This window comes from Calonectris borealis, chromosome 1 (genome assembly GCF_964195595.1).
Source record: "Calonectris borealis chromosome 1, bCalBor7.hap1.2, whole genome shotgun sequence".
NCBI classification, from domain to species: Eukaryota; Metazoa; Chordata; class Aves; order Procellariiformes; family Procellariidae; genus Calonectris; species Calonectris borealis.
Window position 1 is genome coordinate 69503953 of NC_134312.1, and position 16049 is coordinate 69520001.

Below are 16049 nucleotides of genomic sequence, written 5' to 3' on the forward strand. Positions count from 1 at the left end.
TAAACTGTTAATATGTTAGCAAAAAAACTGTTCCCAAAATCAGTGGGAGGGCCTGATGTCATACAGCATGGAGCAGATTCTCAGCCAGGGTTTTAGTCTTGGAAGATGCAGAGAGCTCTGTTGTAGTAGATAGTTGTGTTCAGTATTTAAAATTAAATACGTAAGTCATCCTAATCAATTCAGTGGGAATTTCCATATCCTTAAATTTACATACACACTTAATTGATTTGTGGGATCAGAGGCCAAACACATTGCAGGATCAAACTCCAGGTGGACACTATACCTTTCATGCCAGAGTCACATGGAGTTTCCACTCTTCTATGAATATTTCAGTGGAGTGCTTCTTTGAGCCTTATCTGAAAATGTCTTGTGATGACTACATCTTGGCACAATTTCCAGTAGATATCTACAGAGTATTTGGCAGCTTGCCCTGCTTAAAAAAGTACCCTGCCCATGTTCCATTCCCTTCATTAATACAGCAGAGTTGGTGAAAGCCAGGAGAATATACACTGAGCCTGCAGGGAGCAAGGCCCATGAAGATAACATCAGAGAGTAGTTTCCTTACCCCTGAAGTGCAGTAGCAAAGGGTTGACTCTCTAACTACCCTAAGCAGTCTAAGGCTATGTAGGATTTCAAACAAGAAAGAGTGGGTGAAATCCATCTGCCCTTGCAGCACACCCCTTATATTGCAGTATCTTTCAACCCTTCCAATGCTTGCTTTCAGGTCCAGTGCCATCAATGTGGTGAAGATCCTCCGTGTTCTGCGAGTGCTTAGACCGCTGAGGGCCATCAATAGAGCCAAAGGACTAAAGGTTAGAAGAGTGCCAATGCATTCTGTAAACTATAAATTCAAGTTATTTCAAGCTACAAGGATTTTTGCAATGGTTCAAGTAATGTTTCAGCAGAATTACAGAATGGTTGAGGTTGGAAGGGACCTCTGGAGGTTGTCTTGTTCAACAACCCCGCACAAGCCGGGCCACCGAGAGCAGGTTGCCCAGGACCATGCCCAGATGGCTTTTGAATATCTCCAAGGAGGGAGATACCACAACCTCTCTGGGTAACCTGTTCCAATGCTTCGTCACCCTCATAGTAACAAATTGTTTCCCAATGTTCAGAAGAACCTCCTGTGTTTCAGTTTGTGCCCGTTGCCTCTTGTCCTGTCACTGGGCACCAGGAAAAAAAGCCTGGGTCTGTCTTCTTTGCACCCTCCCTTCAGGTATTTATATATGTTGACAAGATTCCTTTGAGCCTTCTCTTCTCTAGACAAAACAATCCCAGCTCTCTCAGCCTTACCTCATGGGAGGGATGCTCCAGTCCCTTAATCATCTGTGTGGCCTTTCACTGGATTCCCTCCAGTACATCCATGGCTCTCTTGAACTGAGGAACCCAGAACTGGACACAGTACTCCAGGTGTAGCCTCACCAGTGCTGAGTAGAGGGGAAGGATCACCTCCCTCAACCTGCGGGAAGTACTTTGCCTAATGCAGCCCAGGATACCATTCGCCTTCTTTGCAGTGAGGGCTCATGTTCAACTTGGTGTCCATCAGGATCCCCAGGTCCTTTCCTGCCAAGCTGCTTTCCAGCTGGGTGGCCCAGCATCACCACTGAGGTTAAATGATGTAGTTTGCTAGGGTTACAGATGGGCTCACAAGCCTATTTTAAAATAGCCTTGCTGTATTAGATAAACTCCTTCCTGTGGGCTGGTGTGTGCCTGACTATGTAAGTCAGCGCTGCTGGAAGTTTCAGAGAGCTGAGCTCTGGTATTTTCCTATCCCTTTCTGCCTGCTTCTAAGAGTACAGTGAGGAACATAACAAGTTGGTCTTCTCTCCCCTTTCCTGAGACATTACTTAATGGGCAATAGTTAAATAAAATTATTTTATTTGTATTTTTTAGTCTTGGGCTTCTCCCTTAGCTAGAGCAGCTCAGAACAATCCTGCAAGTTACTTTTGTTCCTATCTTCCATTTGCAGCATGTGGTCCAGTGTGTGTTTGTCGCCATCCGAACCATCGGAAACATTGTGATTGTCACCACTTTGCTGCAGTTCATGTTTGCCTGCATTGGAGTTCAGTTGTTTAAGGTAAAACCATTGGGCCCATTCATTCATCCATTACACTGAGCTGTATTCCGGGGTGGGAAGAAAAATAGCATGAAGAAGCCTGGGGAAGGGGAGATGGAGTCTTCTGTGTGAAAGACAAAACGTGGGGCACTGTCGGTGTTACCTGGGCTCCTGCTACCAGGAGTTCCCCAAAACTGGACCAGGCATATTCGGAACTCCTGCCCTTCGTCTGTAATCATAAGAAATCATCAGTAACATCAGTAACCACCTTCTTCCCTAAATAGCCTGTGGCATGACTTAGTGCCAGGGCGGTGAAGGGGCCTATTCTAAAGGATTGGTACTTGCAGGCTGTCTACCTCCCATCTTGTAGAGGAAGGGGCATGCCAGATAATCACGGGAGGAGGTTATTCATTCACTTCTTTATGTCTGCTTCTATTCCTTTGCCCTTCACCACCCTTCTGACAACTAGTGTTCTGCAGCACTCAGTGGTCATGCACCTCAGGACATACACATAAAAGTACTGTGCAAGCAGATGAAAGCCTGTGCTCTGAACTGTGCAGGCAACTCTCGATCCAGTTTGCTCACATCTATCTGCCAAAGAGCATGAAAACATACTCATAGCTGGTTAAGCAAGTAGTAAATGCAGTGTCCTTGCTACATGATCTGCTCTAAGCCTTGCACTGTGAGGAAAGGAAGCTTCATTCCTCTTTCTTCCTTTCCAAGGGCAAGCTGTACAGCTGCACTGATAGCTCCAAGCAGACAGCAGCAGAATGCAGGTGGGTCTGATCTTTCCCAGTTAGTCCCCTTCACTGGCCACCCACTCTCAGGGCCTTGTACTGGAAGCGCAGTTCTGCCATGTTCTCTCTCTGCTCTCCATCCACAGAGGGTACTACATTACGTACAAGGATGGTGAGGTCAACCAGCCGATGATACAGCCCCGGAGCTGGGAGAACAGCAAGTTTGACTTCGACAACGTCTTGACTGCCATGATGGCCCTCTTCACTGTCTCAACCTTTGAGGGCTGGCCAGAGTGAGTGCTTCTTGGGCCAGTGCAACGCTAGCAATGTCCTCATTCATTTCAAAAGAGAAAATTCAAACGCAGAGCATAGTCTTTCCCATTCCAATTATTTAAATAAGTCTAAAGCATTAAATGTAGCAATAGTAGCAGCTATTGTAGCAGTCATTGTAGTATTATGTACTTTGTAAATTTCTCAGGGCCTGCAGGAATTGCTGTTCCTGTACTTGTGAACAGTGCACAGCACTTAAAAAATGATTGACAGTAGTAGCAGTGATAGCAATATTTGTTAGAAATATTATGTATATAAATTGATATAAAATGCCTGTCAGGCACTTACCAGTATTGCTAGGTGTTGCAAGTTTCACAATGGAGCCAGCGGGGCAATACGAAACACAGCAGTGCTATCTCTGTAGTACGGGCAGACAGGGGATGTCTCACTAGGCTGTGCTCTCTGTGCCACAGGGTCCAAGGACTCTCACAGCTCCACTCTGTCAGAGTGACATGGGCATGCAGGGTATCAGGGAGTTGACTCTGAACTGTGTCACCAGGTGATGCCAACAGCAGTGTTAACAAATGTTAAATGTGCTGAGATTCCCTTTTCTCACAAAAGTCAGTTCCCAACAACACAGACCCTCCTGTCTTCTGTTAACTAAAGGGCATGCTTTTGTTTTAAATTTTAATTCTTCAACTGTGAAAACATTTCACCCCTGAACAGGTTCAAATGTGTAAAGTTAGCAAGAGCCATGTTTTCTCTTTTGCAAGAGTTTACACTCAGATCAGTGCAAGTCTGCACATCTGTGAGTGAAATAATTTTGATACAAGTAGAAGAAAATCACAAAGTTAAACTTTGTAACATCACCTGTAAGGCCTCAAAGCAGTTGCAGATTTTCTCTGCATTGGGCTCCTGTTTGCTTTCAGGTTGCTGTATAGGTCCATTGATTCCCACATGGAGGATGTGGGACCCATCTATAATCACAGGGTTGAGATCTCCATCTTCTTTATTATCTACATCATCATCATTGCTTTCTTCATGATGAACATCTTCGTTGGTTTCGTCATCGTCACATTTCAGGAACAAGGAGAACAAGAGTACAAGAACTGTGAGCTGGACAAAAACCAGGTAATTTACAACAACTTGTTGCCATTAAAGGTGGAAAATACATTGACAATAAGGATTTAAGAGATAAATACATACAGAGAGGAACACGTGAAGATCGCCAACAAGGTAAAACACTAAGCTGGCTTCACTGCCGTCTTTCAGGAGTCAGGTAAAAAAAATCTTGCTGTAAGATTTGCCCAAGGGACAACACTACTTAAAAATGTGTGCTGTACCATTTGGTTCACTGAGATTAGATGAGCATGACAGCATTGTCTGGCCAAAGTAAATCCATATGGAACTCTTCAACAGGTAGAATATACACGTTCAGATTACGACCTAAAAGAAATTCTTCTACCAAGAATTTTCATTTCAGTAAAAAACTTGAAACACGTTGTGTTTTTATTATATTTGGAGGTAGCTGACCAACCCTGTATTTTGTTTTTGATTTTTAAATCTACCCTGCCTTTTTCACAGCGCCAGTGTGTAGAATATGCCCTGAAGGCCCGGCCCCTGCGGAGATACATCCCTAAAAACCAGTACCAGTACAAAGTTTGGTATGTGGTCAACTCCACCTATTTTGAATACCTGATGTTCGTTCTGATCCTGCTGAACACCATCTGCCTGGCCATGCAAGTAAGTAAGCAAGCAAAAAACCTTACAGGTGATGAATTATTAGACTTTGTTGGGGAAAATGTAGAAATGGCCGAGGTTGAGACCTTCTTTCACCTTCACACTATGTATGGAGGGAGAGGGACAGGGATGTGATAAAAACCGTTGTACCATGTTCAGTCCTGATGACATTTAGCTAAATTGAGGAATCTGCCTCTCATCCTTTTTCTGCTAATATCTGACACTTTCAACAATTCTGTTTTAACTCCTTAAAAATAAACAAATGAACAACAGTTACATCACAGACCAATTCAGTGGCCACTATAATAGCAAGTGACTTCTCAATTCTAACTTGTCTTCTATGATATGCAGGAATAAGCCCCGAACTGCCACTCACCTGAGATCTGAATTTTAAATTTTAGGCTTTTCTGTGTTAAAAAGTAGAGAGCAAATACTCTGGCAAACAAGGCAATCAAGGAAACTGGGGATAGAGGGTAGGAAGGCCCTAGTATCTCCTTATGCTGTGTTAAGAACCATAGAAACTGTCTAGAAAGAACCTCTAGAGGCCATATTGTCTATCTCAACACCTAAAGGCCAGATCAGCTCCACCTAAAGCATTTCTTGATAGGGATTTGCCTAATTTGCTTCACTACTGATGCTACTGATTGTCTTACTACCCACTATATTATGCATTCATATTCCTTACTGTGCGAAGGTTTCCCAAACATCTAATGTGAATCCACCAAAGAAATATTTGCAAGAATAGTAAATAGAGGTAGTAGATTAACACGTGCAGGTGGAACAGCAGTAAAGGGGAAGGAGTCAAAACCTTTACTAAGTAGCCAGCTTACAAAAAAGAAGTCTTACGTTCCTTTCAGTCAGGAAATGGGCCGTAATAGACACAAACTGTTTTGTACATTTCCCCAAGTCTGTACTTTCCTGGCTTGTTCCTTCCAGTCTGTCTCTACCCAAGGCTTCCCTCACCTCCCTTTCGTTTTCAGTTAGTCCCAGACTCCACCTGCTAAGCCTATCTCCGCTTACTCCCAGTTTCCTTGGCCACTCAAGCCCCGTTCTCTCCTACACTCTGCTTAAGAGCTAGTCTTCCCATCACTCTCCTCCCTGAAACTCATCCTTCCTCCTAGTCAGTCTCTGAACTCCCTTCCCTGGTCTGTGGCCCAGACAGTCCAGATCCCCACTTCTCAATCCCCACTCCTCAACCAGTCCTTCTCTTCTCCTCACTGCACGGTCTCCCAGCTGCAGTTACCCATCCAAGGACCTCCTTTCCGGTCTCTCTCTGCCCTTTCCACTTGATTGCCTGCTGAACTTTGTTCCTTTCCCTACTTTGTCCCGTACTGTGAGTCCAACTCCCCACGCACTCCTACACCAACTTCCCTTTTGACCTTAGCATCCCACCACTGCATTTTCCACTGGATCAATCCCAGTCTGCCCCACTCCCAGCATTCCCTCAAAACTAGTATCACTTTCCTATCATCCACTAACACTCTAAGTCTATATTCACAGTCAGTTTTCACCTTATTTTTTCTCACTGCCTCCCGTCCAGTATCACCAGGTTTCTTGACCCCTCTAATTATTCTTCATCTGGTCTAGCTCTTTACCATCCCCATTGAAAAGGCTTCCTCTTCTGTCTTGCCTAAGGTACCAACAAAGGAGTGAGGCAGCATGAGCACAAGAAAGCGCTCTGCTCTCAGCTTAAGTATCTATTGCCCTGCTGTCATGAAGCAATAAAGAGGGACTACTGTGTTCACTCTGAAGCTTTGAAGCATGCTCAGTTGCTGTGGCAATGGTGCACGCCCAGGGCAGGTAGAGCTAGAAGCTGTGAGATGTTTGTGAGCCCACAGGCAGCAGAGCATCTCTGGAGATTCTAGGAAGTCTATGTCCATCTTGAGAAAAGTACATTTTTTCAAAGGCTTATACTGTGGCCAGATTTGGGTCAAACAACGTAAGGGACAGCAAACACAAAACCCACATTCCAGTAAAATTCCAAGTTTTTTAGCAGAGTCCTGCAGGTACTAGAGTCTTTCAAGGAAAATGTTACAAGAAATTTTGAAAATGCCTCAACAATGTATTTTTCCCTGGCCTGGCTTTCAGCTGCAGCTGAATTGTTTTAACTGAAACTCCTTTAAATAAACTACCCTGAGCCAATGCAGAATATGAAAATTCATCCCAGCTGGTTAAAGTTTATCAAAGTTAAGCAACTACAAACGGGGTCTTATAACATGAACTGGAAGATGACCTTAGAATAAGGCAGTGCAATCAGTCTCAAGTATAATGATCTGGAAATAGGGATATGAAGAGTGAGGTGGCAACGTTTGCAGAAGACACTATTTGAATTAATCAATAGAAGACAGAGAGTAACTTCATAAGATCTTAATAAAGTTAAGTGAATGGGCAGCATGATTGCAAATTTAATTCAGAGTTGACAAATGCAAGATAATGCATATTGGAAAGATATGATTTGAGCTGCTCGTATTCTTTGCAGAATCCTGAATTAAATGTAATTACTTGGGGAATGGCTTGGTATCATTATGAACAGCTCAATGAAACCCCTGTTCACTGTGCAGTAGCAATCAAACAAAAAAGTAATCCAAGTGTTATGGAAGGGTGAGATAACAAACACAATTGGAGACTGTCTTGTACCACTATGCAAATTTATAATGAGCCCTCAACTGGAATGATAAGTGCGATTTTGGTAAACCCCACTCAAAAAGATTTTTTAAAAAAGATAGGAGATCCAGAGCCAGATGGCAAAAATGGCTAGAGGTACGGAAATGCTTATGTGTAAAGGAAGATGGGAATTCTAAATTGAAAAAATGGAGCATGCTGGGGTTTTCTTTAAAGAACCTCAACATGAAGGGAGATCAGGAGGGGCCTTGTGGATTCCTAACTAGTTGATATGTCCGTTCCTCATACTGCTGCCGGGATGCTATTTTTCAGCACTACGGTCAGAGCTGCATGTTCAAGGAAGCCATGAATATCCTCAACATGCTCTTCACTGGCCTCTTCACTGTTGAGATGGTCCTGAAATTAATCGCCTTCAAACCCAAGGTAGGTGCTATAGGCGTAGAGTTTCCTGGCCTCTGTGTGTGTGTGCATGTGTGCGGGGCAGCTGTGAGGAGAAGGAGGAGGTGAAACTTTCTGATCTATTACCCCACGAATAACTGAGCTGGACAGTTGCTCTCTGGATTGGAGTCTCACATATATTTAATAACTTTTTCACTGGAGAGTAGACACACTTAAAAAAAAAAAAAAAGGCAACACCTGCTAATAGAGAAGGTTCCTAGTTCTTTGTTTTCATTAAGTTATAATAGTGACACTGTGTTAAGACTATAACATGTTTTCCATTCTGAATGTTATTCTAATGCTCTCTCTGACTTTCCTTAAATAAACTATAAATAGCATTCCATGATTAGTCTCCTGGCCCAAGTGAAGTTAATCAAGCATGACTCATTTTGAGTTATGAGCTTTGGAAAAAAATGTTTCTTCTGGGAGGGCTACATCTCAAAGGTAGTTTGGATTACTTTAGTTTTGAATTTAAGACTTCATTGATAATATTCAGTACCCCAGCAGGTTCTGTCTGAAAGCATTGTCCTGTCCATTGGGCCGTGGCATTCTGCTAGTATAGTTGCACCATGGGGTATGATTATAACCTACAAGTTCTTCCAACTAAGTTGGCACAGCTGCTGCAGGGCCAAGGACAAAGATTCTGACCTCGTATAATTTAAGATTATACAAGGCTTTATTCTTTAGGGTTTAAATTCAGTGGTGTGTCATAAGGAGTGGAATCCAGACACCTAAACACAGATACCTCATGCCATTTCATATCTTCAGTGATACCTTGATACATGAGGTTGTATCTTGAAGGATATCTTGATACACTGGGGTTGGCAAATACTGTCTGAAGCATCAGTTTAGACACTGGTAAAAATGAAAACAATCATGTCTGACAGTCATGCTTGCCCTTCATGTTAAACATTTAGGGGACCACTGAAGTTAAGAGCTCCTCCCAGCTCTAATCTAACATCTTCCTCATCCTCAGTTCAGAAAATTTGCTCTCCAATTCTACTGAATTTGGTCTTACTTTTTCTTGTTAACTCTGCATTGACTTTACTCCCACCCAGTCCCTCTCTCCTTCTTCCACACTTTCTAGCATTTCTTCTTAGAAGAGTCACAATTTTATTTTTTTCCTGAGCCCAATATCATTATCCTTTCTCAGATGTAGTTCTCTTGAAAGTTAAGAGCATCTTGTGCAGTCCTGGTGAAGGACTGATTCTTTTTTTTTTTTTTTTTTTGTGAGATCTCAAACACTGTCTTTGGAAATTTAGAAGTATCATCATCTGTTTCAGAAGGGATTTTCAGGAGAGATCTACCTTTCACTTTTGAGATTTTGCCATGTCCATTAGCAAGTAAATTTTCTGGCACTTTGTAAAAATATTATCTATCCATTATATACCCAGAAATGTATCTCACAGGCTTTGTAATGTTCTTCTGATTTCATGGTTCTACTTTACAGGAGATTCTTAACTTTGAGAAAGATGAGGTTCTCAGCAGAATTTGTTTTGAGCATTTAGGGGAAAAGTTCAACCGGTTCAAATACTGAGCTCTGTACATATACAAGGAAGGCTTTACCTGACATGGGTGCCTCTAACAGTAAGGAATTGGACTTGATGATATTGGAGGTCCTTTCTACTTCCTGTGTCTTACCTTCCTGTGTTCAATCTTCTTCTCAAGTTTTGCTACACAACAAAGTATTAAACAAAATCAACTGAGGGTACACATGTATCCTCCGGATAGCAAAACATCGGAACAGGTTGCCTAAAGAGATTGTGGAATCTCCATAATTTGAGGTTTTAAGATTAGGTTAGGGGAACCTTTCATTAGAAACAGTTTAGGAATGTATGACCTGCCTTGGGACAGGGAAATAATAGAGTATTAATAGAGTCTTCTCAATTAAGGATCAGACAACAGCCTCAGGTTGAAAGAATAGTCAGTGAAAAGAACAAATCTGTTTCAAATCCTACTCAGGCCTGTATGCCAAAAATCGTACTAACTCTTAAACTGTTATTTTAATTAAATAATTAAGGAAAATAAACATTTTAAATAACGGAACTGCAGGATTTACAGGAAAGAAAAACAGGAATGAACTTGTGAAAACAACTAATACAACAAAAAGGCTTGCCTCCAGCAGTATATACACACTGGATTATGCTGAGAACCAGTTCAGTGACTCAAGCGTGGAAACATCAGAATGCCTTGTGTAACTTGCCATTGTCTGCTCAGTACCATTTGGACTGATGTAGACCAACACTGGGGGGCACAATCTGCTTCTCTTTAGGTTGCGCATTTGGGATTGAAGCTGAATTTGCCTAGAATATGTTCTGATGTGGGAGCCTCCCAGCATGGAGAGAGTTGTTACCTCAGCCCTCTGCTTGGCCAGACCTTGTGTCCTCCTATCATGCAATGCAAAGCATACATTTGCAGGTGGAGGTTGTCCCCAGGAACACCAGCTGAAAAAGTCCAAAAGGATTTCATTGTCACCTGGGTGAACATCACTACAACTCAGTCATCATCCTCTCCCCTCTAACCAATCAAGTCACCCAGACAAAGAAATGAGATGCTGAGTGATATTAGTGTTTCCCAGATGTGAAGTGGCAAGCTTAAATGCTCATGAGATCTCTGCTGAAAACAGATTTGGCTGCCATTTCCAGAGCAATAAAACATAAACCAGCCCTTGTTTAAGCTGTTTGTCTCATTTTGAATTTGTGCCCAAACATCACTCTTTTCTATCTGAAGAGTACCCTAAAATGAGGGAGCTGTCAGCTTTATGACTGACAACAAGTAAGCAGGAAACTTGGGTACCTGAGGGTGTTGTGTCCTCGCCTTAGCGGCAAGCCCCAGGAGAATGTGGCAGAACAGAACTGAGCACAGAACTGAAGCTGGTAAAATTTGCTCTGTTTTCTCCAACTTTGTGGTGCTTAACCCAGCAGTGGGTGCTGCAGCTAACCTTCAACTACAGCAAGCAGCGCAGTACCTGACTTGTAACTCTGAAGCAGCTGTCACAGAGCTCTCCCTTGCACAGTCGCTTCCTAAAGGCACCTTGGGATAAATGGTCTGCAGCAGCAACAGAGGATCACGGTCTTCTCCATCTGTGCAAGGTAGAACAAGCTGCTGTTTATTCATACCTTTACCAGAGAGAATTGTTAAGGGAACTGGGACAGATCTCTGAGGGACTCTGAGCTGCTATTGCCCTAGCTTCTTACAGAAGTCACCACAGGGATACGCCCATGCAAAACAGCTGTGAGGGAAGCCTGGAGTTCCTAATACACAGAGTTCCTGCTGCAGGCAGTGGCGTGGCAATTGCTATTATATTAAGTAATATAATGCACTACAACGCTACCTGTGTATTACATGCGTAACAACTGAAAAGGTGGCAGTCTTTGACTGAATAGATTTTTTACTGTATCCAGTTTTTATTTCTTCACTACTATTCTGTGAGGAGACATGTCCTTCTTATTTGCTAGTCTTGATAGTAAAGGTAAAAAAAGCAAACCTAGACATTAAATAGGATCACATATGTGCCTGACTGTAAAGAATCGACATGGATAATCCAGCCCTGCAACTAGTTCCTGTGGTAAGAGCAAGGATTTACTCATTGAAAGGCCAGCTGTAGGAACAAGGAGCCAAGTCTCAGTCAGGGCTCATCTCCTAACACTTACAGAAAGTATGTGAAGGGGGTAGAAAGACAAGGGCTTTTCTAACTAAGCATACTGTTACTGTTGAGATTGGTTGCTCCAGTCAGCAAGTCCCTTTGATACCTGTCCTTTTTATTGGCCATCTTCTGTGAACAGAGTTTTGGTTTGTTTAGTCTCCAGGGAGGCTATAGAGAAGAGGGGTGCATTAGCTGGAGCAGCTGCTGCTGGTATAGATAGTGCACGCCAGGCAGGGACAAGGCCAACCTCTGAGAGCCCCCGTGTTTCCATGTGGCGCATTTTCTGGAGGAGAGGATCAGTTCTCCTGGGGTTTTTGCAGGATAAATCTAAGCACTGTGTAAGACAGCTCATCTATGTCTGATGCAGTCTTGACAGGAGGGTGTACTAACAATGAGCAAGAGAGATTTGGGATGATTAGGGCTGCTGATAAAGAAAACATCCACTACATGCTCTGCATCTCCTTACAGAGTATTAATGTGCTGCTCTGAAGCAAACTCCCAAATGGACCTGAGTGTTTGTCTTGGCTGACGCTCATAAACTGATTCAAGACTAGTTACTTCAAAGAGACAGACAGTCTAACAGTAATGCTGTTGAGCCAAGGCCTTTTGCTGCTTTGTTTTTCTAATTTTATAAATTCTCCAGCCAGTCTGGTGAGCTATTTTCCAGTTACTGCATGGAGCAAGCTGCTGCTACTTTGTGCTTTTTCCAGAGAAAACTACTAAAGGGAATGAGAGGTGCTGTGCTCTCTGGGGTGCTCATAGCTACCACTGGCCTAGCTTCTTAAAGAAGAAATCCCCACAAGCACTAGTCCATGAAGGACCTCTACAAAACCTGCCTAGGGTTTATCCTTTCAACTCAAAGACAACAACTTAAAATTCCTATTCATACAAAGCTGCGCCATCTGTCAACGTACGTGCTAATATGGGGATGGATATTCCTCCAGGAATTTCAGATTTTTCCAGCTTCCTGGAATGGGCTCTTTTAGTGATGAACCACATCTACTTTTTCTTTCAGGAAACATTTCATCTATCCTCTTATTAGCTAGGGCAGGACTAGTAATCCGAGAGCTATAAATTTCTTACTGCTGTCCCTGTCATCTCAAAGTAGGCAAGACATATCTGTAGAATGACTGCCATGCATAAAGTAAAGCACATGTTCATATATTTTGTCAAATCCAGGTCTGCGTGTGGCAAGGGAATCTTGGGGATTTCCTCTGTGGAATTATGACTATCAGAGAGACTACAGATCACAAGTCTATTCCGTTTACCAGACACTGTCAGCACCTTTCTTCCCTGGGTGTTTACGGATGTTACTTGTAAAGCAGCCTGTAACAACGCCATCTGTCCTGCCTCAGATAGTTAGTTCAGTCCCTCATTTATCACTGCTACTTTACTCTGAATTCTTGCCATTCTTTAATGTCATTTTCATGTAGCAGAGTTCAGACTTCTGTGCACTGTTTCAAACAAGTTTCACATTCAGTACAAGGCATATAATCCCATGTGATCCCAGGAAGAGCTATGACCCTCTGAGTAGTGGAAGTCGTGAGTGTCACACATGGTTATTTCTTAGTCTCCATTTACTGATGGATCTACATGTCTTTAGTGTTTCTTTTTCCCCTGGTGTATTTGGCCTTCTCTATTCCTCTTTAAGCTCCTCTCAGTCAGCATTTATCATGCATTTGAGGCATTGATATCTCTTCTCAAAACTGCAAAATGACTCATCTGTTTTTCTTCCCTTTTTACTACTCCATTTCTAGTACATTTATGCTTATAAACAGATCTTTGAGCAATCTCTCCTAAAGTCACGCTGGCTGCTTCATATTACTTGTATTCTTCTTTCTCACCATAACCATAATCTGTCATTCCTTGGTCAGGACAGAGGCTTCAGGATTTTCACAAACAACTGAAATTTATATCCAATCTATCCCCTTGCACTACAGAAACAAGGTTGGTTAATTTTGGAAATCTAATGTTTTTGGTACTTCTTCATTCTAGTACCTTTAGAAATACCTGTATAGCTTAGGATGCTGCCCTGGCATCATTCATCACAGTGTTGTGTTTCTCCAACTTATACGGAGAAAGCAAAGTAAAGACGTTCTGCACTGATACAAAAATGTCAGGAAAACTGGTTACAATTGAGTGGTCTTTTGCCTAGCGCTGAAAAACACTTCAGGTCCATCCAACAGACATGGGAATCATACTTAGTTAAAAATCACATGGTCTACGAGGAAGTATGGTGGTATAAATTAGTAGTTTAGGTTGTGTAAATGTATACGTGAGCCCATGGTGCAGGCAGCTGCCTCCCTTTCATGGAGTTAGGCCACACAATTCTGGTTGTCAAATGGCTCTTACTTTGAAGATTTTCTGTGCTCGTTTTGGCAGGTTCTTAACCCAAGTAGCCATCTAATTGTTTCCTCTTCTCAGCTTCAATATTACCCTTTCTGTTTTGGACAGACAGCATCTAGACATGGAGCATTTTCTGACTGAGTCATCTACTCAGTGCAATAGGAAGGGCAATCTTCAACCACCACCCTACCTTTGGTTGGAACAAGTGTTTTAAAAGGCAAAAGAAGGGATGAGAAAGCTAATATGTTTCAGGATCAGGGGAAAAAATATACCTCATTCAACAAAAAGGAAAAGTGATGCTTGATGTTGGGTAAGAAACGGAGAGCATGGAGAGAACTAGGAATAGTCAGGTAAGAAAGTCTGTGAACTGAAGAAAGTGAGAGAACTAAACGAACAGGAAGGACCATGTCTGGGGGGAAAAGAGAGAAAACCAAACCTGGAGGGGAGGAAAAGCCATACACAGATAATGGAGAGTGTGAACGGACAGAATATCCTTAAAAGCAGAAAAAAAAATAAACGGAAGACCCTGAAAGAGGAAAATATTAATAAAACGGAGAAAGAAATGATTGCACAAAAAATGATGCAAGGAAAAGAAAAACAGAAACAGGGCGGAAAGAAAAAGTAAACATGGAAAGGGAGTTTTAGAAAATTAAAAACTGAATTAAAATCCATAGCTTTTAAGCTAATGAACATCTTTTTGTGCTTTTACATTTTATTGAAGTTCCCTGGCAGTCATCCCAGGTCTCCATGTTCAAACACATCAGTATCTCAGCCACAGAGCCTCCCTGTGTACAGTCTCATCAGAATAATTTGCAGTAAAAGTTGGGTGCAATGTATTTCCCTACTTCTGTGGATTAATCTCAGCCCCATTGCAAAATGCATCAGCATGTTGCCCCAGAAATGCTTTCCTTTTTCACCCCAAATTTTTTTCTGGGTGAAGTCTGACCGTATTGTATATTCCTCTGGATCTTCTGTACAGCCAGTAGCCCAGCTGGAATTAATCTCAGCTGCTCCAATAAGCCCAGCAGCCATATGACCAGAAATCCCTGACATCTCTGTAGTGCACAACCAGACACTGCACTGTCTGTCTGCAGTCAGTCCAAGGCTCTCAAGGAACTGCTGAATCCGGCTCAAGGGTTTTGGAAATACACTAGAAAAGCAAAAAAATCTTAACCCCTCATTAATCGCTCCTCTGTTTTCTCTTTACTGTGATTACCTGTCTGCCAGGAGTTTCATGCATTTTGCATAGCATACACGTCATATGGAGATTTGACAATATGGTCTTTCATGTCCATAGGTCTGGGAGGAAGAATGAGCCTCTTTTCTAAGCCCTTTCTGCAAAAGTAAATACTGGCTGTCGAAAGTACTGTATGTCAGAGCAGCATGTTTAGGTGTCTTTGATGTGAAGAAATACTTGGGATAATTATTTGGGATATGTCATCCCAATCCGTTATGCCTATCAGTGGGTTGGAACAGAGGGTTGTCAGGTAGACTTGCTCCTGGATGCTGCTTGTTTGACAGAATTTCTATCTGCCCATACGTCCAGGAGAAAGAAGAGAAAAGAGAGGCTAAGAAAGTAACTGGGTCTCTTGCAGCACAGTTTGTGCCACAAGCTCAGCGTTGAGACTTTCTCACAGAAAGGGCATCCCACCAGCCAAGGGCCAAAGCAGCTGCTTTTGTTATTCCAGGCCTTAAATCAAAACTACTCAGGAGTCTGTGTTGCCAACATATTACAAGGAAGTGACATTGAAAGAAAGAACCACATCCTGGTGTTTAGAGTGCTGGCCCATCAAGTTAAACAGTATACCTGATGTAACTGTAGATTCTCAAACAACAAATCCTCCAGTTAGTACAGAAAAAGAAAATTTGCAACAGAACATTAGGGATGAGGTTGATTTAGCAACAGTTTCCACAAATGAGGAGTCAGCAAGCAAATATCTGCCTTCTCTGACACGTGAAGGTACAGGGAATCCTCTTTGATACTTCTAGGTTTCACTGAGTTCCTCACCAGTTCCTGAGCGTATGTGGGAGGGGAAGTCTGGCCATTCCCGACCCCTTGAAGGAGAAGAAAGTAGTGCCAAACTAAAGTTTTTCTATTGTGCGTATGCTTATATTCTGAGATGGCATAGGCGTGACTCCACCTAAACAAGTCATGCAGTGTGAAAAACATTTGGTAGGTGAATGTAACAGAAGA

The 16049-nt window shown here is 42.4% G+C and overlaps 1 protein-coding gene across 1 annotated transcript in view; it reads left to right on the plus strand.

Annotated features, from left to right (window-relative positions):
* Positions 1 to 16049, plus strand: part of CACNA1C (calcium voltage-gated channel subunit alpha1 C) — a 208888-nt gene that overhangs the window by 127727 nt on the left and 65112 nt on the right. Inside the window, exons 21-27 of the mRNA XM_075168159.1 lie at positions 725 to 812; positions 1970 to 2077; positions 2780 to 2832; positions 2940 to 3086; positions 3993 to 4194; positions 4648 to 4806; positions 7738 to 7848. Of these exons, the coding sequence (XP_075024260.1) occupies positions 725 to 812; positions 1970 to 2077; positions 2780 to 2832; positions 2940 to 3086; positions 3993 to 4194; positions 4648 to 4806; positions 7738 to 7848 (868 nt within the window). The remainder of the gene's footprint in view (positions 1 to 724; positions 813 to 1969; positions 2078 to 2779; positions 2833 to 2939; positions 3087 to 3992; positions 4195 to 4647; positions 4807 to 7737; positions 7849 to 16049) is intronic.